The sequence below is a fragment of the Leopardus geoffroyi genome, chromosome B2 (genome assembly GCF_018350155.1).
Source record: "Leopardus geoffroyi isolate Oge1 chromosome B2, O.geoffroyi_Oge1_pat1.0, whole genome shotgun sequence".
NCBI classification, from domain to species: Eukaryota; Metazoa; Chordata; class Mammalia; order Carnivora; family Felidae; genus Leopardus; species Leopardus geoffroyi.
Window position 1 is genome coordinate 136,555,716 of NC_059332.1, and position 24,560 is coordinate 136,580,275.

At 42.1% G+C, this 24,560-nt stretch overlaps 2 protein-coding genes across 7 annotated transcripts in view; both read left to right on the forward strand.

The window, feature by feature from the left end:
- The window catches only part of ARMT1 (acidic residue methyltransferase 1), a 32,359-nt gene extending 18,598 nt beyond the window's left edge, over positions 1–13,761 (forward strand). Inside the window, exon 6 of the transcript XR_006717650.1 lies at positions 12,955–13,761. The gene's annotated coding sequence lies outside the window, so the exon portion shown is untranslated. The remainder of the gene's footprint in view (positions 1–12,954) is intronic.
- A 646-nt stretch (positions 13,762–14,407) lies between these two features.
- CCDC170 (coiled-coil domain containing 170) overlaps positions 14,408–24,560 on the forward strand; it is a 106,112-nt gene continuing 95,959 nt past the window's right edge. For 2 of the 6 annotated variants that reach the window (XM_045500042.1, XM_045500041.1), the window contains exon 1: positions 14,409–15,746. Coding sequence is in view for 4 of the 6 variants with exons in the window: in XM_045500043.1 (XP_045355999.1) it covers positions 15,663–15,746 (84 nt within the window). In the remaining 2 variants the exon portion in view is untranslated. Of the gene's footprint in view, positions 15,747–24,560 lie in introns of all 6 variants that reach the window. The other 4 variants (XM_045500043.1, XM_045500040.1, XM_045500039.1 and 1 more) reach the window with 4 other exon arrangements.

The window sequence follows — 24,560 nt, forward strand, 5'->3', positions numbered from 1 at the left end:
AATATATACCTCTTTGAATACTGTTTTATTCCTTTGATATTATATTGTGATCAATTTGCCGTTGTTGAAAATTCCTCAAAAATGTGATTTGTAATGGTTACAAACATTTCATCATAGAACTAGATCGTATTCTCTTTTGCTATGTAGATTGTTCAAAATTTTTGCTATTATAAAAGAGGCTGAAATGAACATCTTCAGACAACTAACCCTCATTAAGATTTGCAAGTCTTTGGGGCGCCTGGGTGGCTCAGTCAGTTGGGCGTCTGACTTCAGCTCAGGTCATGATCTCAAGGTTTGTGAGTTTGAGCCCTGTGTTGGGCTCTGTGCAGACAGCTCAGAGCCTGGAGCCTGCTTTGGATTCTGTGTCTTCCTCTGTTTCTGCCCCTCCCCTGGTTGCGTTCTGTCTCTCTCAAAAATAAATAAACATTTAAAAAAATATTTGCAAGTCTTCAGTTACTGCAAATTATTTGAAGCCACTCAATTATTCCGGTCTTGCTAGAATGGTATTAGACTTGTAGCCCCAAACCCTCAATATTGAGTAATTGCTTGATATGAGAAGGGAAGTCACTTTTTTCCTTACTTTCTTTTTTTAAAGTCATGCCATATATCATGACTTTCAATCCTGCTTAAGTTCAATACAGAGTTTAGGCACAAGGGGGAGATCCTTTAGCATAATAAAGTGGCTGGATTTTCCTTCTACTATTTAGCAGAGATTTTAGCAAGAACTGGCACAGTATAATTTTCATTGTTGACTGCACACATTCTTGTGGTTTCAACTTCATTCCTTTCTTGGCCAAAATTTTATGTATATATATAATCCTTGCCACAAAATATTATAGTGGTTTATCATAGAAATATAGCAAAGTAGATGAATTTGAAAATAAAATGAATACTCGGGGAAAGTAGAAAAAAAGAAATAGAATTCTGTTAATATAGAAAAGTCACACTAGAAAAAAACTTTGTAAGAAAGTAAAAATAATTGCTTTCTGTTCATTTAACCTTTGCTCGAAGGGAAAAAGCACTACCACATTTGTTTCCTTGTTTTGTAAATTTTAGTACAGCAAATTAATTTTTACTGTGATTGAGAAAATTTAAGGGAACTAAATATTCCAAATGTACCTTACGTTTAAGAAGATAGGAATGTGGGGCGCCTGGGTGGCTCAGTCGATCGAGCATCCGACTTCAGGTCATGATCTCACAGCTTGTGAGTTCAAGCTCCGCGTCAGGCTCTGTGCTGACAGCTTGGAGCCTGGAGCCTGCTTCAGACTCTGTGCCTCCCTCTCTCTCTGCCCCAACCCACTTGCATTCTGTCTCTGTCTCTCTCAAAAATAAATAAACATTAAAAAAAATTAATAAAAACAAAAAGAAGATAGGAATGGGGCATGGTATGCTTTCAGTGTAGAAATTTTTCGAGTGGTGTCCAAGGGGTTCATCAGAAATATCCAGGCGGGGGGCGCCTGGGTGGCTCAGTCAATAAATGTCTGACTCTTGATTTTCGCTCAGGTCATGACCTCACGGTCTGTGAGTTCGAGCCCCTCATCCGGCTCTGCATTGACAGTATGGAGCCTGCTTGGGATTCTCTCTCCCTTGCTCTCTGCCCTGCCCCGACTTGCTCTCTCTCTCTCTCTCTCTCTCTCTCTCCCTCCCTCTCTCTCAAAATAAATAAATAAAGTTAAAAAAAAAAAAAAAAAAGAAAGAAATATCCAGGCAGTCTGCAAACGTGGTTGGGAAAAAATGTCATCTTTATTTTCATTAATCCCGAATTGCAATTTAGTATTTCCTTCAGTTTTTTATGTCAGTTTTAAATTTTTTCATGGTTTAATGATCTTTAATGATTTTTAATTGCAGCAATATTGGCAAAAAAAAAGTTTTAGAATGTCTATAATTCAATCTCAAATTTTCAACTCATTTCCTTTCATATTATTCTATATTTAAACAGTTGCAATTATAATGAGCACATTTTTAGGTTTTTACCTGGCTTCCTCAGGTATTTCCTTCCATTTTGTATATAAGACCTGAACTTTAGCAATATTAAGGGTACCTGTACCTTTGTCACCTGTGGAAATCATACATCTTTCCTATTGCATTACAGTTATCTTAAATTATTGTTTCATTATTATGTCAAAAATCAAGACACTTTATCTGGGAAGTTGATGGCACAAAAACAGTTAAGAACACCTGCTCTGATTTTTCTCCTTTCCTTTTCATAAAGCCGGCGGAAGACATAACAGGATTTATTTTTTTTTTTAATTTTTTTTTTAATTTTTTTTTTTTTTTTAATTTTTTTTTGAGACAGAGAGAGACAGAAGAGCAGGGGAGGGTCAGAGAGAGAGGGAGACACAGAATCCGAAGTAGGCTCCAGGCTCTGAGCTGTCAGCATAGAGCCCGACGTGGGGCTTGAACTCACGAACTGTGAGATCATGACTTGAGCTGAAGTCGGATGCTTAATCGACTGAGCCACCCAGGCGCCCCATAACAGGATTGATTTATTAAATTTTTTAAAAATGTTTATTTTAGAGAGAGAGAGAGACAGAGTGTGAGCAGGGGAGGGACAGAGAGACAGAGAGAGAGAGAGAGAGAGAGAGAGAGAGAATCTGAAGCAGGCTCCGGGCTCTTAGCCTGATGCCAGGCTCGAACTCACGGCCTGCAAGATCAGGACCTGAGCCGAAGTCGGACACTTAACCGACTGAGCCACCCAGGCGCCCTGACAGGATTTATTTTTATAGGGTTTGGTTGGTTAGTTTTGGTTTTGTTTTGTTTTGAGCTGAAGAGGAAACACATTAAACGGCATTTTTTCTTCCCATCTCAAACTTCACTTAATGCTAATCCTCTACTATCCAGCTTGGTACCTACCAGGGGTCCTTAAAAAAAATAAAAGAAATGAAATATATGACATGTGCACATGGGTTGAGTTGTCCTTAACTTTACTATTAGGAGATTTTTTTTAAGAGATGAAAAAGTACTTGGAATGTTTTTTCCTATTTAGAACTCTTAAGAGTATTTTATTTTCTTTATGTATTTTAAAGTTTTTATTTATTAATTAGAGAGAGAGAGAGACAGCTGAAGGGGAACGGAGAGAGGGAGAGAGAGAGAGAGAGAAAGAGAGAGAATCCCAAGCAGGCTCCACACCATCTGCACAAAGCCCAATGCAGGGCTTGAACTCATGAACTGTGAGATCATAACCTGGGCTGAAATTGAGGGTCAGACGCTTAACCGACTGAGCCACCCAGAACTCTTAAAAATATTTTAAAGATCCTGACAATCAGAAGTCAGAAAGCCATTTAAAGTATAAAGCAAGAAGTAAAATTCAACACAATTTCTTTTACATGTGTTTTCAATTTTATGATAATTATTGACAGTCAGTGAATATGAAGTATATATAGATGTGCTATAATCAGAATACATATCATTTGTGGCGTACTATGTTCCAGGCTCAGTATTAAGTGCTTTACTCATAATGTGGAATGACATCCTCATAAAAATCCTGGAGGCAAATATTTGTATTCCATTATATATACGGGAGCATTGAGTCTCAGTGATTTCAAGTAACTGGGCACAAGGCCAGTTAACTAGTTAATGATAGAGCCAAAGTTAAACTCCAATCTGCTAAACTCCAAAACTCAAGTTATGGCTTTAAAAAAATTTTTTTTTTGTTTATGTATTTATTTTGAGAGAGACAGAGACAGTGCTAGTGGGGGAGGGTTAGAGAGAGAGGGAGACAGAGAATCGCAAGCAGGCTCCATGCTGCCAGTGCAGAGCCAGATGCGGGGCTTGAACCCAAGAAACCGTGAGATCACGACCTGAGCCAAAACCAAGAGTCAGACGCTTAACTGACTGAGACACCCAGTCGCCCCAGTTTATGGCTTTTATTGAATTTATTATTCCTTTAGCATAATTAATTAGCACGTAATTAATTTTTTTTTAAATGAGTAAATATACTATCATTGGAAATTTGAGTCACGCGATTATGCCCATCATAAGTCATACTACAAATGATTAGTATGTTGAAGCCTTAGTAGAAGTAGAAAAAAACCTGAGCTCTAAATATCAATGATAACGTTTTAGAATAATGATCAGGAATGGGCGGGGCAGAAATAGGGATTGTTTTTCTGTATCATTACATTTTGTACCATTGGACACATACGAACTCGTGGAATTTTACAACAGGCTGCACATCACACTGGGAGAGTGAGCCGTCGCTAAGAATTTGGTGCAAAGGGCTGAGCATCAGCAGATCCAGCAATGAAATGGAAGCCTCTCATCTTTCAGGCCACCAACCAGCTGAAAACAAGTGGGGAGTTATTTTGAAGGGAAATTATTTTTGTGAACAGATGGAAGTGATTTCACAAGAATGCACTGGCTCATTCTTCCAACCAGAGGGATGATATAAAAATGGTTTTGCTATCTTGGTGGAATCCCAAATCTGTTCAAATCAATGATCTCAATTCTTGCCTTGTCTTCCATAGCAAATGAAATGAGGCTCACTTTTATATTAATCTGTAAAAATAGGCCTTAATTCTATACTTCTGTTTCCTTTCCCATCAGTTCCTAAACAGAAAGGGATTTGAATTTCTGAAACCCCAATAATGGTGATCTTAGAGAAGATCCATCACTACCTTCCATTACTGAGGTGGGTTCTTGTTCAAAGCCTTGGTAACTGGGGCAAGGAAACTGAATGCCTGTCCCAACTCGGTCACTAATTAACCATGTGGTTTCCAGTTAGGTGTTCGATTATTCTGCTACTTAATGTTATAGATAGATTGATAGAGATATAATTGGATATGTTGGTAAGAACAGAAGGATATGATTTATTTTTGGTTACAACAATTGAAAATATTCCATATTGTAGACTGTAGATGCTACAGACAGAAATTCTTCATGGAATGGAGAAATATTTTATTATATTGAGGAGCCTGGCTTCCCAACAGGACTCCAAGGGTAATATCTGGAGGGTGTTATGTTAAGTGGAATAAGTCACGCTGAGAATGGTAAATACCATACAGATCACTCATATGTAGAATCTAAAAAACAAAACAAATGAACAAACAAACAAAGAGCAGAATCAGACCTATGAACACAGAGAACACACTGATGGTTGCCAGAGGGAAGAGTGGTGGGGGGATGGGGAAAAGGGGTGAAGGGGAGTGGGAGGCACAGGCTTCCAGTTATGGAATGAATAAGTCATGGGAATAAAAGGCACAGTATAGAAAAAAAAGAGGCTTATGGAAAGAGATAACCCTCTTCTTCCTCTGGAGGTTTCCATGTCCTAATGTGATACTGTATTTGCTCCATTTTACACATGCATTAAGACTCTGAGAGAATAAGAAACTCCAATGGCAGCAACAGAACCTGTACATGAACAAGGTCTAAAGGGCCCAAACCCATAGTTTTTGCCACCACTTACATTGCCTCCCATAATAATATTCTATCACGCATTTTGCAAAGCACCTTGTACTTTACAGAAGAATTCACATACTGTGTGGTGTCATCACAAGAGCACTCTGAGAGGTTATCATTACCTTAACTTGATCTGTGGGGCAACAGAGGCTCAACCAGGTCCTCAGAGCTGGTCAGTGGTTAGATTGGGGCTTGAATCCCAAATCTTCCAGTGCTCTGACCTTTCTATGGTCCCATAAATTCTTTAGGACCAATAGTAAGAGCTTAGAGATCAGAAACCCAGATCTAAAAAGTTAGGTTTTGTCCTTGTGACTACTGCTCCTTCTCAACTGGTGACTCAACTAGTCCTTCTAGGAGTTCTTAGGGGTTCTGTGGAGATACTTTGGGGGTTTGGGGTGGTGTGTAAGATGGAAATCATGGGGTGTCAACTGGGTGGCCAGGGGAATCTCCAAATTAGTCTCTTCTGCATACTGGGCTCCTGAGAAAGACTGCATCTGACAAGGATTCATTGGCTTTAAAAGGAGAAAGGCTTGGAAACCACTGCTGTAGGTGATAGGGAGCCACTGAAAGTTTCTGAGGAGGGAAGTGGTAAAAGTCATGTTCTAGAAAGATCAATCTGGCCGTTTTGTTGCAAAAGACCTTCGTCGTGGAGAGTCCAGTACAGACAGACTTAGCAAGGAGGGGATAGAAACAGGAGAGGTTATAGGAGAGGTTATAGCAGGGGGCTGGAAAATCATAGCAAGAGATGGGGGAGAGCAAAAACTCAACTTTTCTGGATCTTAGGACACACAGGACTAAAAAGTATTTTTCTTACATATCTATATTTTATTTATTTTTAATTTTTTAATGTTTATTTATTTTAATATTTGTTAATGTTTATTTATCTTTGAAAGAGAGAGAGAATGCCAGCAGGGGAGTGGCAGAGAGAGAGGGAAACAGAATCTGAATCAGGCTCCAGGCTCTGAGCCATCGGCACAGAGCCCGATGCGGGGCTCAAACTCACAAACCGCGAGATCATGACCTGAGACGAAGTCGGACGCTTAACTGACTGAGCCAGCCACTCAGGTGCCCCCATTTTATTTATTTTTGAGAAAGAGAGAGAGAGATGGACAGACTGACAGAAAGCGAGCGTGAGTGGGGGAGGAGCAGAGAGAAAGGAAGACACAGAATCCGAAGCAGGCTCCGAGCTGTCCGCACAGAGCCCGATGTGGGGCTGACTCACGAACCATGAGATCATGACCTAAACTGAAGTCAGACACTTTGAGCCACCCAGGCGCTTCTATATTTTATTTTATTTTTTTCCTGTTTTCTTTTGGAGTTCAATTCTATGAATTTCATCACATGTATAGATTATTGACCAATGTTATAGTCAGGATACAGATCAGTTCTGTTACCCTCTAAAATTCCCCCCACTGCTATTCTTTTATAGAGTCGCCTCTATCCCCACCCATAACTTCTGGCACCACAGATCTTGTTCTTTGCCCTTAAAGTTTTGTCCTTTTGAGAATGTCATATAAATGGAATCATACAATACAGACATTTCGAGATTGGTGTCTTTCCCTTCATGTAATGCCTTTGAGAATCATCTGTGTTGCCGTATCAACATCCAGGAGACTCAGACGGGAAAGAAGGCTGCAAAAGGGCAACAGAGTTTGCTAATGTTGGAGTCTGAATGTTTTTGAGCTGAAAAGAGTAATATTCAGGTGCTATATACTCTCTGGGGTATTTATTTATTCATTTATAGAATTATTTACTGAGCAACAAATACATGATATGTACTGTTTCAGGTGTTGGGGATGTAGTAATGAGCAAAATAAGAATTCCATCCTCAAGTGGCTTATACCCAGTGAGGGCAAACAAACAAGTTTATTTACAATTTAATGTGAGGAAGCGATATACTCTGGGTAGCGGGGTAGAAGGAGAAGAGACTATTTAAGACAGGATTGAATGGTCAGGGGAAGTCCCGGGACCAGGTCAGCTCTGACCACAGAGGTCTCAAGAGAATGTGTGCAGGATGGATTGGGAGACTGGGAGAAACTGAGGCAAAGGAGTCTTGCAATCTGGGCCTGAACTAGGCGGATGGCAGTGAAAAATGGAAGGAGGATGAATGTTAAAAAATAGTTTAAAGGAAAATGGAATGTATTAGGTAAGACGTTACGTAGGTTGAAAATTGAAATAATTTCCAGACATGCAGGTAAACTGGTACAAGGCAAAGCAATTGTTACAAGTTATAAGAGAAACGAAGGATGTTTAGTGTGACCGAACCTAGTAGTTTGTGATTGAATTAATGTAAATTGTGGCTTTTAAACTATGCTCCTAAGTGCCCCTGGGGTTTTGTTGTTTCCAGGGGCACCAGGAGCACTTTGGGGCTGGAGCCACATACTCAATTGTACTTCAACCAGAGCAGTGCCAGGATGATCTGTTTTGTATATTTTCTTCCCCGTGAATTTCCCTGAAGTGTTACACAGAAAAAAGAAGGGGGGGTTACTTTGTGGGAAACCATCCATTCAAAACCTTCTTATTCCGGGGCGCCTGGGTGGCTTGGTCAGTTAAGCGTCCGACTTTGGCTCAGGTCATGATCTCGCGGTCCCTGAGTTCGAGCCCCGCATCGGGCTCTGTGCTGACAGCTCAGAGCCTGGAGCCTGTTTCGGATTCTGTGTCTCCCTCTCTCTCTGCCCCTCCCCTGTTCATGCTCTGTCTCTCTCTGTCTCAAAAATAAATAAACGTTAAAAAAAAAAAAAAACCCCAAAAAAACCTTCTTATTCGATGAATGAAGAGCCTCCACCTGAGAGAAGCTATTCTGGCCCTCGCTACAGCGGGCATGGCGGGCAAGGCAGATGGGGTGAGAACTGAACAGCTATTTCTATTACAGATTGGTTAAAAAAAATATTTCCCTCAAATAATTTTATCTCTCCATGTTTTTTTTCTAACTATATCTATACTTACAGGTTTAATTTTACTCACCATGCAGATGTTTTATCTTTTACTTAAAAAAAAATAAATATGAGAGGTGCCTGGGTGGCTCAGTCAGTTATGCATCTGGGTTTTGACTTAGGTCATGACCTCACGGTTTCGTGAGTTCAAGCCCCATGTCGGGCTCTGTGCTGATGGTGTAGAGCCTGCTTGGGATTATCTCTCTTCTTCCTCTCTCTCTGCCTCTCCCCCGCTCATGCTGTCTCTGTATCTAAATAAGTAAACTTAGGGGCGCCTGGGTGGCTCGGTCGGTTAAGCGTCTGACTTCGGCTCAGGTCATGATCTCGCGGTCCGTGAGTTCGAGCCCTGCGTTGGGCTCCGTGCTGACTGCTCAGAGCCTGGAGCCTGTTTCAGATTCTGTGTCTCCCTCTCTCTCTGCCCCTCCCCTGTTCATGCTCTGTCTCTCTCTACCTCAAAAATAAATAAACGTTAAAAAAAATAATAAATTAAAAAAAGTAAACTTAAAAAATACATAAAAAATAAATATGAATTCATAATACAACTCCTTTCATAAATTTCTAACATTCTCTGACATAGTTCAACAGGATGACACATCTCTTTGTTTTAGTTGTCTGTGTTTTAAAAAGGACACATTGTATAGTTAAGGTGATGCTAGTTGTTGAAGCTCAGTGGTTTAACAGAACAGAATGTACTCTTAGGAAACCCAGTTGCCCAGGATGCCTGTGTGTGGGAAGTAAGGGCGTTATCTGCTCCAGGCAGATATTCAGGGATCCAGGCTGTTGGAGGCTGTACCACCTTCAATATGTGGAGGTCATCCTGGAATCAGGGTCCAGCCAGAAGACAGGAGGGCACGTGGAATCACTCACGAGCCTTTTTAAATTTTTTTTTTTTTTTAACATTTATTTATTTTTGAGACAGAGAGAGAGAGAGAGAGAGCATGAACAGGGGAGGGTCAGAGAAAGAGGGAGATGCAGGATCCGAAACAGGCTCCAGGCTCTGAGCTGTCAGCACAGAGCCCGACATGGGGCTCAAACCCACGGACCGCGAGAAACTGCGAGATGATGACCTGAGCCGAAGTCAGACGCTTAACCGACTGAGCCACCCAGGCGCCCCACTCACGAGCTTTTTAGAGCAAACACGGAAGCCACACGCTTCTCCAGCCACAAACCAAAGGCCGTGCCTACCCAGGCTCGGTGAATAGCTTACCAGTCTCCGACACATGTATGATTGCGATGTCAAAACTGGAAAACACAAGCCTGGGCCTTGGATTTGGTTTTGCTTTGGGGCAAGTCAGGCTACACTGATGTCGGAGTTTCTGTGACTACGTGTGAACACTGCAGTGTCTAACAACGGATTCAGGGAGTTTTGTTCACATAGGTGCGTATACAGTGGCGCAGCCTGAAGCATGATGTGCTGAAATAGAAAAGTCTTACTTTTTCTCATTTTATCTTGTGGAGTTGGATGCAGCTCCCCAGTGAAGTCTTTCTCTGGCTATCACCAGGTCCTTCTACAACTCCAGGTATGACTTGCCACGTTTTCAATATCGCTCAGTGACTGGTTTTGTCTGTGGTTGTGTGTGTGTGTGTGTGTGTGTGTGTGTGTGTGTGTGTGTGTGTTTTGGTTTTCCTCTTTTCCATATCTTACGGTTCCTCATTAATCTGAAAGTCCTTGAGGTTAGACTTAAATACCTTTTCCTCTCTTTTTAACTCACTGTACCTCCTGGTCACTGCTCTGTATGGCGCTGGTAATAAGTAATTGTGGCTGATTGATCCAATGAAATAAAGGCAGTTTATCCTCATAAATCAGTGTTTTGTATCAACGATGAAGTTTTGAGGAACAACCTCAAGAGGCATCTGTCCTTGGGAAGGCTGAGGAATTCATTAAAAAAAAAAAAAAAAAGAAATAGTTAGCTGAGTGCTCAACTTTCTGTATCTTTCTTCCTTCTCTTTCTCTTTTATTAGAGGAAGCTTTATAGACCAAGGACATTTATGACTAGTAATGCAAGCTTATAAAGAGGTTATTTTCAACTGAGGCTAAGTCTCTGAACTCAGCAGAAGATAAAAATCTCTTTTCAAAAATTAGGCTAATTTATTTTTATGATATTGTTGAGACGAGTAGATGAGGATCGCTTTATATATTATGGTTTTAATGTATATCATATGAACATAGTTGGCTAAATCTCAATTGCTAATAAAATGTAGCCTGATCTGAATCAGAAAAATCATCAAAATGGTTTTGATTATTTTTGTGAAAACCTCAGCAAAAGCCAGAACCAATCCAGAGCAGAGCATATGAGAAACTTTTCACCCTCAACTTTTACAAATGTCTTATTAACAAGAATTATTTGTTGTTTTTTGAAAGAAAGTTGGCATTATTTTAAAAGAAATTTAAAGCGTGTCTAAAATAGGGTCAGGAAAATCCCACACTCCCCACCCAAAGCCATAAGAGTTTCCAAAATAACAAAGACATTTTAAAGATCTAGAAGAAGCTGGGGTTTTGCTTAATTTAGAAACCACATTTGCTTTTTAAAGTTGATTTAATGGAATGTTTGGCAAATTATCATATTTTTTGGTGGAATTTTTAACATTCGTCCTTCAAGACCCATTGGCCCAACTTGTGGGAGCAAAAGGATCCTGAAGAACTGCGTTCATTTTTTTTCATTGCTGTTTTAGAGTATACTGTGACATGAGGGTCCTGTTTCTGGAACATTCCTGACATGTCCTGTGAATGGATGGGGAGACTGTAGCCACAGGTTTGCAGGCTTGGGGCATGGAATCTGGATCTTCTAAAACTCAAAATCTCATTTATTAATTTCGGTGAGAAACTAAGTATCAAGTGGACAAGACAGTATTAACATTTGAGGTCCACTGCCTTTCCCCTGAGTTCCCATTGTACAATAACCTCTATGGTGATTACCACATTCCTTCTTTATATATGTTAATGTATTCAGTTAGAGTTCTGTCTTGGCTGGGGAAATAGTGTCCTTATAAAGTGTCTTGCATGTCTCCGTTTTGTTTAATCCAGTGAAGCCAACTGATTTCTAAGTTCTTGGGGAATAAGGCACGTCTCTTGCTTCCAGCTGCTCCCTACAAACTTTCTGAATCCGTTATTCTCTCAAAGGAAAGAAAATGTTTTAAGAATTTGTTTGTATATATGGGGTAGTTAAAAAAAATGATTTTTTAAATATAATTTATTGTCCAATTGGTTTCCATACAACACCCAGTGCTCATTTTTAAGGCTGTGATCTTCCAAAGTTCTAAGCAATTTAGAATGAGAGTAAGCCAAGATTTCATCTCAGGCAGCCTGGCTCCAGTGTCCGTTCACTTGACGTCTGTTTGAGGGCCTCAAAGTCCAGAGATAAACCCAAGGACTTTTACTATTTTTATAAAAGGAAAAGATCTCTCACACAAGTGTATATTTTGCTGGTGTTTCCCCCCCACCCTCCAGCAAAGTTTATACTTTGCTGGTTCTTTCTAGTTCTCGGAGAACTAGATTTCATTTATAATCTGATTTCACTTAAGGGTGAACCCACTGATTGCCAACTTTGTTAAAGCAGGGGAAATGCTTGACCCTACAACGTTTTCACTTGGTAGTCTATTATTTCCAGCTCCCAAGGAGGGGCTGGCTTTTTGTCTGACCCAACTACATGGATCAGTTCTAATTCTTCAGTGATACCTCTGCTAAAGTGATAATACAGCAGTGATATCCTTTCCATACTGTTAACCTCTCTTTTACAGATTATCTTGCTGTGTGTAACAGCCAAAATATTTTTGTAACCATTATCGCTCCATTTTTCTTTGGAGAATTTCATAATTTCTTAATCTGATGCTTTTGACTAACACTGGTTGTTTGCATGTTTCCTTCAGTTGTTTAGGAAAATATTTAAATCAGATAATACTCATTTAAAACAAGCTTTAGACAACTAACATGTTATAGGAGTGGTTTCCGTGACAGGTTTCTAAATACAAGTCGAAAGCCCCCAAATTTATTGTCATATTACGAATTTTGCCATGAGAAACATGTATACCTTGTGAGACAAATGAGCAGACAAAGAAAAGGAGAGACCAGAGCAATAAACGTGTGACATCACAAGGGAATAAGACCTCAAGTGCTGGAGAGAGGGTTTTTTTTTGTGTGTCATGTTTTATTTATTTTTGAGACAGAGAGACAGAGTGTGGCAGGAGGAGGGGCAGAGAGAGGGAGACACAGAATCTGAAGCAGGCTCCAGGCTCTGAGCAGTCAGCCCAGAGCCCGACGCGGGACTTGAACCCACAGACCCTGAGATCGTAACCTGAGCAAAGTTGGAGGCTTAACTGACCGAGCCACCCGGGCGCCTGATAGATAGTTCTGCATTTTCCCGGAGCTCCTTAGGAGGCATTTTTATCTTGTCTCAGAGTTGGTGTTTATTTAACATATACCTTAGCGTGCCAGGTTTATAAACACATTTCAGGATACAATTTAACATTATAGCAGAATGAGCTGGAGATTCTGGTTTATGCTGGATGTGCCCAGGACTGCCTGTTCCCAAACTGCAAAATATTTGCCTTCCCCTATCAGAACCGCAGACTAAACGTGTCCCAAGCCGAACTCTCCTCCTCTCTCCTCTGCTTTATCTCCTTGCAGCCTCTCAGGCCTCACTCCACTTCCAGTCCGGCCGGGTGCTCAGACTCCAGATCGTCCCTCTCCTCCTCACCTCCACCCCCATTCCTACCAGAGCCAAATCTCAGGGGGTCCCCAACAGCCCATCCTGAAGACCTCCTCGCCCTGCCTCCACCTCCTCCAATGCGTCCCGCCTACTGTTGTACCGTTGTCTTCCTCTGGGTGCAACTTCCTAACAGTGCTCTTCCAAAACTTGAGCAGCAGAAGAGTTCCTAGACACCATGGCCCAAATTCAGCCTGGCATTGAATCTGGAAGAAGCATTTCCAGGAGGTGTATTAGGTCACACAGCTGGTAGCTTTCTGCCTCTGTTGTTGTTATAAAGGAAAGCGGAAGTCTGTACCGAGGTATGATGGATCATAATATACTATCCACGCATGCAGTTTCGTGAGAAATCTAGGCTGGAACTTGCTTTGTTCATCCTTATCTCCCTCCCTTGCTTAATTAAACCGTCATCATGCCCAGAGTCCCCCCACCGCCAGCTTGCATGTCCTACAGCATTGTGCCAGCTGGTCCCAAATTGTGGTCCTTTCCACAGTCCAGCTCAGGCCTCCCTCTAGACTCAGTCCTCCCTCTCAACCCTCAAAGGACACATCATCAGATGTTGCCTTGAAGAGTCACTGGACTCATGTCTTGACATGCCAGAAAGTTCAAAGGCATCCAGACAGGGGCCAGCCCAGCACTTTTCCTACTCCCACTTACAGGGAAGTGCATTGCTGTTACTCAGAGAAAAAAAATTTTTAACACTGATTAAAATGTTTTCATTGTGTGTATTTGTTTTTTTTCCCAGCTTTAGTGTAATTGACAAATACAATTGTAGGATACACAAACTGTTTATAGTGGTGATGTATATATGCATCGTGAAAGGATTCCTCCTATCTAGTTAGTTAATGCATCCATCACCAATACTGACTTTTTTTTTTTTTTTCAACGTTTATTTATTTTTGGGACAGAGAGAGACAGAGCATGAACGGGGGAGGGGCAGAGAGAGAGGGAGACACAGAATCGGAAACAGGCTCCAGGCTCTGAGCCATCAGCCCAGAGCCTGACGTGGGGCTCGAACTCACGGACCGCGAGATCGTGACCTGGCTGAAGTCGGACGCTTAACCGACTGCGCCACCCAGGCGCCCCGAAAATTTAAGAACTGTGTAGCGATTCCACTGCAAGGAGAAACTGCACTTTGAAAACACGGTTATTACAAATTATACTATTATATTTTTATTTTTATTCAGAGAGAGAGAGAGCAAGCAGCAGAGAGGGGCAGAAGGAGAGAGAGAATCTTAAGCAGGTGGCAGGCTCAGTGTGGAGCTGGAGGGGTGGGGGGCTCTATGCCACAAACCTGGGATCATGACCTGAGCAGAAATCAAGAGTCGGATGCTCAACTGACTGAGCCACCCAGACTCCCACAAATTATACTATTAATAGATTTCTGAAAGCCTCAGTTTCCCTTAAGGATTTTTTTTTTTTTTTTAAATGGTGCTCAAGTGAAAGCCTTTTAAGTGATTATGGATTGGATAGGTGGCAAGGTTAACTGTAAAATCAAAAGCCATTGTCAAGGCCAAGAAATCCTCAGCCAATAATGGATGCATGAGGGATAACTGGATGGAATCCCAGAAGAGCTCCTATCTCTCTGATTTTATTTCATTTTAGAACAGCACAGAGGTCCGCCGAGGGCTTTCAAGTGAGGTGAGTGGGGCTCCATTTTTAAGCTCTGCTGCAAAGAGTGGAACCTTCCACAGGATGCTCCCTTCTCTGTGCTTTAGGCCTATGGTCTGGGGTCTGATCCTCATTCTGCCCCTGACCAGCTAGATGTATACGCGTGAACAAGTTCTTTCATTTCCTTGTGATTGTTTCCTCATCTTCACAATGGATCATTCTAATGTCCACTTCATAATCTTGTTTTATTCGAGGAGATTTTTACCTCGAAAGCACTTAGAATAGCTCTTGTAAGAACACTTCGGTGTTTCATAACTAGAAGTTATGGCTGTTACTAACACTAATATTACTATTACTTACAGTTTCCTGCGGGGTTGTTGAGAAGGTTAAATGCAAGCACACTCACCAGGACGGGCTACTTACTTTGCAGAAACCAGTACAAAATGAAAATACAGGGGCCTGTGTTCCAAAATCGTTAAGAAGTCCAAGGCTGGAACAGCCAAACATTCAACCAAGCACGGGACCCTGCTGAGCACAGGGCCTGTACAAGCTCACAGGCTGCACGCCCCGGAAGCCGGCCTTGGAAGGAGCACAGCGTCTGCACACAGCAGGTGCTACATAAACGCTCTTCACCTTTGTGTCAGCATCCTCCTACACATCCGGCGTGCCAGCGCCGTAACCTTGACCATACCACTGACCACTCGTTGTCACTTGTGCCTGCCCGGCAGAAGGACAAGACCAAGAATCACGCCCGTGGAGCAGCCCCACGGCGAAGACCCGGGACCCCCAGTCTTTTGGCGAGTGTCTGCCGCTCAACCAAGCCTAGGCCAGACGGGGCCGCGCAGGATCTGGGTCTGTCCCGCGGCCCCGAGCCGCATCTCCGAGGCCGCAGCCCCGCCCGCCGCCAGGGCCCGCGAGCGCCGCGGGCCCTCGTTTGCTAGTTGCCCGAGGAGACGCGCGCGCACGCGCACCCGCACCCGCACCCTGCGCTCCGCGTCGCCTGCGCTCCGAGCACGCCATGAGCCGCGGCCGCTCCTCCGGCTCCAGGCGCCTGGACCCGGCCGGCCACGCCGCCCGCAGCGCCTCGTCGCCCGCGCCCGAGGTACGGTCCCAGCCCGTCGGCCGCGCGCGGGGGTGGCCCCAGGCGGCCTCCCCGAACGCCGCGGAGCACCCGGGGGGTGAGCGGCCGCGGGGCGCCCAGGCGCTCACATTTGCAAACTTCTTCTCAGGGCGTGGGTGCACCGTGGAGGGTCCGGCCCCACCTTGGAAGTGGACTGCAACTGCCCGCGGCTGGCTGGGTAATTTTAGGAAGTTATGGGTGGGTCGTGAGTTTGTGAAGCGCGCCTGAGCTTTAGGTGGTACCAGTTTGCTTCTCTGTGTTTAAACGGGTGAAATTCTAAAGACCGCTCCTGTCGACCCTCCTCGACCCCCGCCCTCTTCGTTCATTTAACTTCCACTGCTTGCCTAGTGAGAAGTGATTCAGAGCAGTTTCTTCAAGCTCTGGTGTGGTAGAATTAATGACGGTCCTGAGCAACGTTGCTGGCCTTTTCGTTGCTAATCACCCTGTAAACAACCATTAAGTCGTCCTTGGATCTATGTATTCAATTACTCTCAGGAGGTACTTAAGCACCGGGGACTTTGGGGCATCAGATATGCAGTAACGCACGCACAAACGCGCACACACACGAAGTTAGGGCTGGCTCAGCCCGGGTTATCTCCTTTCACCTGGCATTAGGGTCATAGTGTGTTAGGCATAGGTGTTAGGCATAGTGTGTTAGGGGTGTTGCCAGGGACGGGGGAGGCATTGTGTTCCGCTGAATTGCTAACCTGAGAGTTGTCCTCAGCCTAACCCTACTGACCACAGAAATTCCTCTGGCGGGGGCACTCTTAGATTCAAAAATGGGGTGGATTCTCAAACATGTTATAGGAATTCTTCTAATACTCAGCACCTTTGAATGCTGCTTTATATCTGACCTATATTTCGATTTCTCTGATTCTTGGCTTCTTGTGGAAAATCAGTAACATATTGTACAAATAAAACTAATTTTTTTCCACTTGACATTTTATCCCAATATGGTGTCCTCTGTGAATTAAGTATGTTAGTCCATGCATAAGTATGTAGCCTTTTTTTTTTTTATTATTTATATTTGTTTGGAAAAACGATTGAAAGTACGTTGTAGACGTTATGGCCCTTCATCCCTGAATATTCTAGTAGGTATCTCCTAAGAGAAACACATTCTCTGACCAAAATACATTGATCATATTCAGGGTGTTTGACATTGCTACAGTAATTTTATCTAATATATGCTATCTACAAAAATTTTGCCAATTGTCCCTATAATGCCTTTTACTGCAGCATACTTTTTCATTATCATGCATTGTATTTAGTTATGTGTCTTTAGTCTCTGTAAACCTTGAATAGTTCCCCAATCTTTTTGGCTTTGATGACACTGATATTTTTACAGAGTCTAGGACACTTGTCTTGTAGAAAAAGTTTGTCTGATTGTTTTTCGTTAGATTTTTGGTAGAAGAACTCTAAAGTGATGCGTTTCAGTGCATCACACCGGGAGGTACACGAGGTCACTTTGTCCCACTTTTGGTGGTCCTGATTGGTGGTGTTTGTCAGAGTTTTCCACTGTAAAAGTGAAAAAACAAAAGCTTTAGCAATAAATAAGTGATCATATTGCATAGTCTTCTTGGTTCATATTGAGATTTTAAGGATAAATTTATAAAGAAGACCTGCCTGCCTTCTTTGTGGACATTTTTGGACCCCTAATGGGGGAGGGAGGTACCGGTTGGTCAAATCGGAAGCACAGTGGGGAAAAGATTTTCTGCTCGAATTTTGTTGTAATTACATATATTTTAAACGAAAATTTTCATGCATCGAGAAAGTATAGGAAGTATAAAAAACAAAATAACATATGTATCCACACCTGCTTCAAAAAAGGCTTTTCATTTTAGTCCTCTTTGCTTCAGATTCATCTTTGTCTTAGTCTCTATCCCTGCTCCTGTCATGCTCTATCACTCGTGTGCTCACTCTATCTTCTCCCATTTTTAAAGAACCAAAATATTTCAGAGATGTATGAGTAAAGCTTCTCTTAACTTTCAAAAAAAAAAAAAAATTTTACCAAGCCTTTTAATTGACCTGAAAGACGTAAATTTTATTGAGACTAAAAGTAGAAGCAGAAAGACCAGGATTTGTTACAGTTAATTTGTCAGTTTGCTAAATACTTCATCTGTGACAGTCGTATAACTCAGGGAGGTGAGGCAAGAATTTCCCATTGTATAGATGTCGAAATGGCTTGCTCAATTGGCAGCTGAGGTAGCCGGGACTTAAATATCCTGCTTTTGAAAGTTTAGTAGTACTTTTCCTACTACACCATCATGCACTGAAAAACAGACTAAATACAATACTTTGCAACTGTATGAGGAAGGACAATACTGCCGAGGCTGAAGGTATTAGTTTTGAGTTCAGGCAGTTCTGAGTATATCACTTATTACCTGTGATGCCATGAGCAAGAGAATTCCTTACGTCTCTAGACTTGAGTTTCTTCATCTGAAGCATGGTACCAGAGTATTTACCACATAGGATAGTTTTGGGATTTCACAGTTAATATATTTGATGCATCCAACAGAGTGACAGAATAAGTGCTTATTAATATGAGCCATTCTTACTCTATATAGCTTTTGGAATTGGCCTTGGCATCTGTATCACTACTGTCATCACTGATACCTCCATTAATGCCTCAGTCACCACCTCAACAATCAGTAACTGAGGATCCGGGTGAGATCCTGAGGGTAAAAAAAATGAATTTGAGGGATGCCTGGGTGGCTCGGTCGGTTAAGTTTCCAACTTCAGCTCAGGTCGTGATCTCGTGGCTTGTGAGTTCCAGCCCTGCGTCGGGCTCTGTGCTGACAGCTCAGAGCCTGGAGCCTGCTTCAGCTTCTGTGTCTCCCTCTTTCTTTCTGCCCTTTCCTCACTGGTGCTTTGTCTCTCTTCCCCCGTCAAACATAAATAAACATTAAAAACAATTTAAAAATGAATTTGACGGCTTTTGCTCTCAATGAAGAATCAAGAGTTCATAATCAAGAGAAACAGACACAAAAACAGTGATTTTTGTTGGTGTCACCCATGAACCAAATTTAATGCTGCATTTTTCTCACGTTGGGTTTACGTCTAATGAAATCATCATCAGAGCTTTACTAGGTTAGAGAAGGCGATGAATACTAAGAGTGATATTGTGTGACTTGAAGTATAACAGCTCAAGCATGGAAGACAGAAACATGCTTTGGGGAAATTTACAAATACAGCTTTAAGCAGAACAGTGTAACTTTGCCATGCATTTGAAATAAGGCATGGGAGCTGAAAAATGTTACCAAATTATTAAAATGATGTCAGTCAGCAAAAAGCTATAGCAATCATTTGGTAAAAAGTGATTGGATGTGGTATGAGAGGCCACAGACATATGGTGGCTTTGCTTGGCCAGTGTTTTCACGTACCTAGAAGACCTGAACCAAAGTTACGGCTCCAGTACACGCCGCTGTTGGGAATTTGAGCAAGTTCCTTTCCTCTCTGTAAAACAGATTAATTAGAATAACTGTCTGATGGGGTTGTTGAAGAAAATGTAAATAGCAGCACAGGTTACCTACAGCATTAGGTCCTCAAAGCAAAGGACTTGGAACTGGTCAAGTATAATTATGAAGGAAGTAAAGTCAGTTTTCCCTTTATTTCTCCAGTATTTCCACTTTTTTTTTAATATTAAAATTTAAAAAAAATGTTTATTTTTTGAAAGAGAGGGAGACAAAGCATGAGCTGGGGTGGGGCAGAGAGAAAGAGAGACACAGAATCGGAAGCAGGCTCCAGGCTCTGAGCTGTCAGCACAGAGCCTGACGCGGGGCTGGAACTCACGAACTGTGAGCTCATGACCTGAGCCAAAGTCGGATGCTTAACTGACTGAGCCACTCAGGTACCCCTCCACTATTTCCACTTTAAAAAAAAAAATTTTTTTTTAATGTCTATTTTTGAGAGAGAGAGAGAGAGAGAGTGTGTGAGCAAGGGAGGGGCAGAGAGAGAGAGGGAGACAGAGGATCTAAAGCAGGGTCTGCACTGTCAGCACAGAGCTTGATGCAGGGCTCAAACTCACAAATTGTGAGATCATGACCTGAACCAAAGTTGGATGCTTAACTGACTGAGCCACCTAGACCCCCCTATGAAAGACATATAAACAAAAGTACATGGCAAAGTTGAAAACAGAGTCTATAAAAAAAGTTATCAGGCAAAAAATAAGCAAGAGAAAGCTGATTAGATATAATGTACAAAATACTTTTAAGGCAAAAATGTACTACTAGAGGTAAAGGGAGTCACTATAATGATACAAATTATATCACTGTCTCACAATAATAAAAGTTTTCATTCAACAGGAAGTTGTAAGAATTGTAAAATGTATATGCAGTAACATGGCATCAAAACTTAGCATTCAAATATGTAAAACAAATATTGACAGAAGCAAAAATCTATAAGGAGATATAGACAAATCCAAACTAGAGTAGAATTTTTCCCACATACCTCTGTTACCAGCTGAAATATCAACCAGGCAGAAATTGGTAAGAGAGCTATTAAAGGGCACCAGGGTGGCTCGGTTGAGTGATGGACTCTTGATTTCGGCTCAGGCAATGATCTCAGCTTAGGTCATGATCTTGCATTTTGTGGGTTCTAGCCCTACGACGGGCTCTGCACTGACAACTTGGAGCCTGCTTGGAATTCTCTCTCTTCTTTCCTTTCTCTCAAAATAAATAAACTTTAAAAAAAAAAAAGGTAAATGATGACAATCTGATCATGAGAAAACATTAGACACACCCACCATCTGTATATCTAATTTTATTTTAACTACAACACTTAGTTTCTTCTGTTATCTAATCATTCTTTGACCACCTGGCTTTAGAATGCTGCATGAGAGAGAGCATTCGAAGGACAGGTAGGAGAGCTTTCTGAACACCAAATAGAGCAAGTTTTTCTTTGCGTATTTTTAAATGTGTGTGTATTTACTTAATGTTACCAAATACAAAGTGATGTGTGTTTGAAACAGTAGTGAGTGCTCCTTGGTTTGCACTTGAATTACGTTGACTAATTATAAAGACTTACTTTTTCTGCGTTCAAGGACAACTTAAAAATTTTTAATTGAGAAAGGGAGTAGCACTTGCTGCCCCGGGAATTCTTTATGCTGTGTACTTTACCCAAGGTTGTTTTTCTTTGTTTTGCTTCCAATTTTTTCCCCCCTTTTAAAAATTGGCACTTTGGTGGCTTTGATCTAAGGTAGAGGACTTCAGAGGCATTGCTGACGAGGACCATACATACTCTTTCTTACCGACACCAGCATAACTACCAATTATGGCTGCTCTATCTACGTTTGGATAGTGCTTGAATAAAATGTCTTAAATATTGCTTATAAAAACAAATATATGAATTTTATTTCTGAGTGACTGAGTAACTTCCTTTTCATTGAATTAACTCTGTGATTTCCCTCTTGAATCTCCCCTGTTCACTTTGTACAGAAATGCGTTTTCAGCATACTCGGGTCATTATAGCCTAACCTCAGTGTCAGTGCAAAGGGGAACAACTTTCAGACTGGACTATAAGTGTCACATTTCCCTAAGTCTCTTCCATTCCGGGTAAAAGAAATGTATACTAGTGGAGAATACCAAAAAGGAAGTCTTGATGTTGACATCTTGTGAATGTTGGAAGTAAGCAAAAATGAGAAGTTGGGAGGAAATCTGAACCAGAAATAATCTGCTTAGTGAATCATGCATTGTGTTAGTCACCTATTTGGCAACTACCCATTGAGTCCCAAGCTCTCTGTTAGGCACAGAAGATACAGAGATTCTTTCCTTTAGCAGCTATAAAGAGAGGGTGTATTCTTTTTTTTTCTTAAAAAAATTTTTTTTAATCTTTATTTTTGAGAGAGAGAGAGAGAGCGAGCATGGGGGAGGAACAGATAGAGAAGGAGATACAGGATCCAAAGCAGTCTCCAAGCTATGAGCTATCAGTACAGAGCCTGATATGGGGCTCGAACTCACAAACTGTGAGATCATGACCTGAGCCGAAGTTGGACGCTTAAAGCAGGCGCTGTTTTAGATATGGCGCCACTTTTATAAAACTTATATTCTTGTGCAGGGAAATAGATAACAAAAAAAGTAAAAAAGTAGATAAGGTAATTTATGGTAAAACAAAAAACAGAATGCTAAATGTTTTAACAAGAAAATAAAGCAGGATAAACAGGATCAAAATTGGCTGGGGTGAAAGGATGGTTAGGGAGGGCTCCCCAAGGAGATGATGTCTGTGCTGAGTTGTGAATGACCCCAGGAAGGAACGTTCTCAGAAATCACAAGGCCCTTAGGCAGGAATGAGAGCAATGCATTTAAAAAGAGCACAGCTTGGGGCGCCTGGGTGGCTCAGTCGGTTAAGTGTCCAACTTCGGCTCAGGGCATGATCTCACACTCTGTGAGTTCGAGCCCCGCGTCGGGCTCTGTGCTGAGAGCTCAGAGCCTAGAGCCTGCTTCACATTCTGTGTCTCCCTCTCTCTCTGCCCCTTCCCTGCTCATGCTCTGTCTCTCTCTGTCTCAAAAATAAATAAACATTAAAAAAAATTAAAAAAAAAATAAATTAAAAAAAAAGAGCACAGCTTGTAGAATGTCCCTGATTTGGGGTATGTCCAGTGTTTCCTCATCATTGATTCAGCTTAATCATATTTGGAATTTATGGTAATTCTCTATGAGGGATGTGTTACTCAGTGTATCATGTTAGGAGCTGTATGTCAGTTTATCTTGTTATTGATGTTATGAAAGTTAAAGGAAGGCTGAGAACCTGTTACAGATCAAACAGACTGAAGGTGGTTGACAACACAGGTAATGTAGTCATAGCTGCTCCAAGGAACAGTATTGAGGCGATTAGTGAATAATTATGGTGTCATTAGTAAATTCCTTAAATTCACTGTTTTTTAAAGTTTATTTTTTGAGAAAGAGAGAGAGAGAGAGCATACAGGGAGAGAGAGAGAGAGACAGAGAATCCCAAGCAGGCTCTGCACCATCAGCCCAGAGCCTGACGTGGGGCTCGAACTCACAAACCATGAGGTCATGACCTGAGCCTAAATGAAAAGTCTGATGCTTTTGGGATGAGCACTGGGTGTTGTATGGAAACCAATTTGACAATAAGTTTCATATATTGGAAAAAAAAAAAAAAGAAAAGTCTGATGCTTAACCGACTGAGCCACTCAGGCACCCCATAAATTTGACTATTTTATGCAAAGGACTATTCTTGCGCTTAGGAGATACATGCTGAAGTATTTGGGGTGAAGGGCCATGATGTTGGCAAATTACCCATGAATTAGCAATCATAAGTGTAATAAACACACAGAGTAAGGAATAAGTCAAATGTGGCAAAATGTTCTCAGTTGGTGAATCCAAGTGAAGCATGTACTTGGATTTATTGGATTATTCTTGCAATAAAACTTAAAAAAGCGTGTGCCTGCAACAAATGGAGTTACAACAGAGAAAACCCTGTTTCCAGCTATTGGTCTCACAGTGTAGTTATGTAAACAATAAATGGTGATACGTAGACGTTCAGAAAAGGGTGGAGGAAAGGGTTCCTGGAGTAAAAGGGTGCCCGGGCTCAGATAAGGATGTAGCAGGAAATATAAACAAATAATCACACAGGGTGCTCTTGGGGACCAGTGGCAAGGATGGAGGTGGGCAAGCTTTGCTGCTGGAGGTGGTGGGGAGATGATGTTGACTTTGAAGTGCCAGCAGGACCTGCAGGTGATGGTCAGTAGACTGTTGGGAATGGGAATCTCTAGCTCCAGGTGCAGATTTGGGAACCCCCAGACACCGGAAGTCGTTGAAATCTCAGAAGGGCAGGAAGTTGGTCAGAGAGGGTATCTCCAGTGACAGAGGGTTGAGGACAGAAGCCCAGGGAATACCCAGGTAAAGAGTGGTGGAGGAGGATGAGCTACAAGAGGGACTGAGAGGGGAGGGCTGGGTAAATCAGAGGAGGGAGTGATGCAGAGGAGAGGTGAGGGAGATAGGAGTAAGGAGAGTTCGAGGAGAGTGTGCTCCGTGTGGCACATTGCCAAAGGGAGGTCAAGTCAGGTGAGGGGCAAAAGTGTTCCTTGGACTTGGTAGTCAGGGAAATCTTCTTGTAGGAAGTGAATTTTTTTTTTTAAGGTTATTTATTGAGAGAGAGGATCTCAAGCAGGCAGCATGCTGTCAGCCCAGAGCCCGACTCAGGGCTCAATCCCACGAACCGTGAGATCATGACTTGAGCTGGAGATGAAATCAAGAGTCAGATGCTTAACCAACTGAGCCTCACAGGTGCTCCCCAGGAAGTGAATTTTAAGCTCAGCTTCGGAAGGTAAGAGTCAGAGGGTGATGGTGGCGGATAAGTCTTCTTCACAGCACAAAGCATAGGTGACAGCAAGGGGAGAGGAGGACGCAAAGTCCACTCAGGCGACTGCAGAAGGCCAGTGTGGCTGGAGTGTGGTTGGAGGAGACAGTGAGGTGAGAACAGTCATGGGCAGTAATGCTGGTGAAGTAGGCAAGGGTCAGATCATACAAAACGTTTTGTAAGAGTTTGGATTTTGTCCTAAAAGTGAGGGACACTACTGGAGAATTTGAAGTCTTGGGATATATTATTGAACATTTCTGCATTTTACAAAGATCCATTTAGGGGGCACCTGGCTGGCTCAGGCAGTAGAGCATGTGACTCTTGATCTTAGGGTCCAGAGTTCAAGCCCCATGTTAGGCCAGAGCTTACTTAAAACAAAAAACAAATAAAAAGATCCCTTTGGCCACAACTGGACTAGCACCTTGGTGTGGGGTGAGGGTGGGGATAAATCTCAAGCTGGGGAGACCCTCTGGAGGCTGT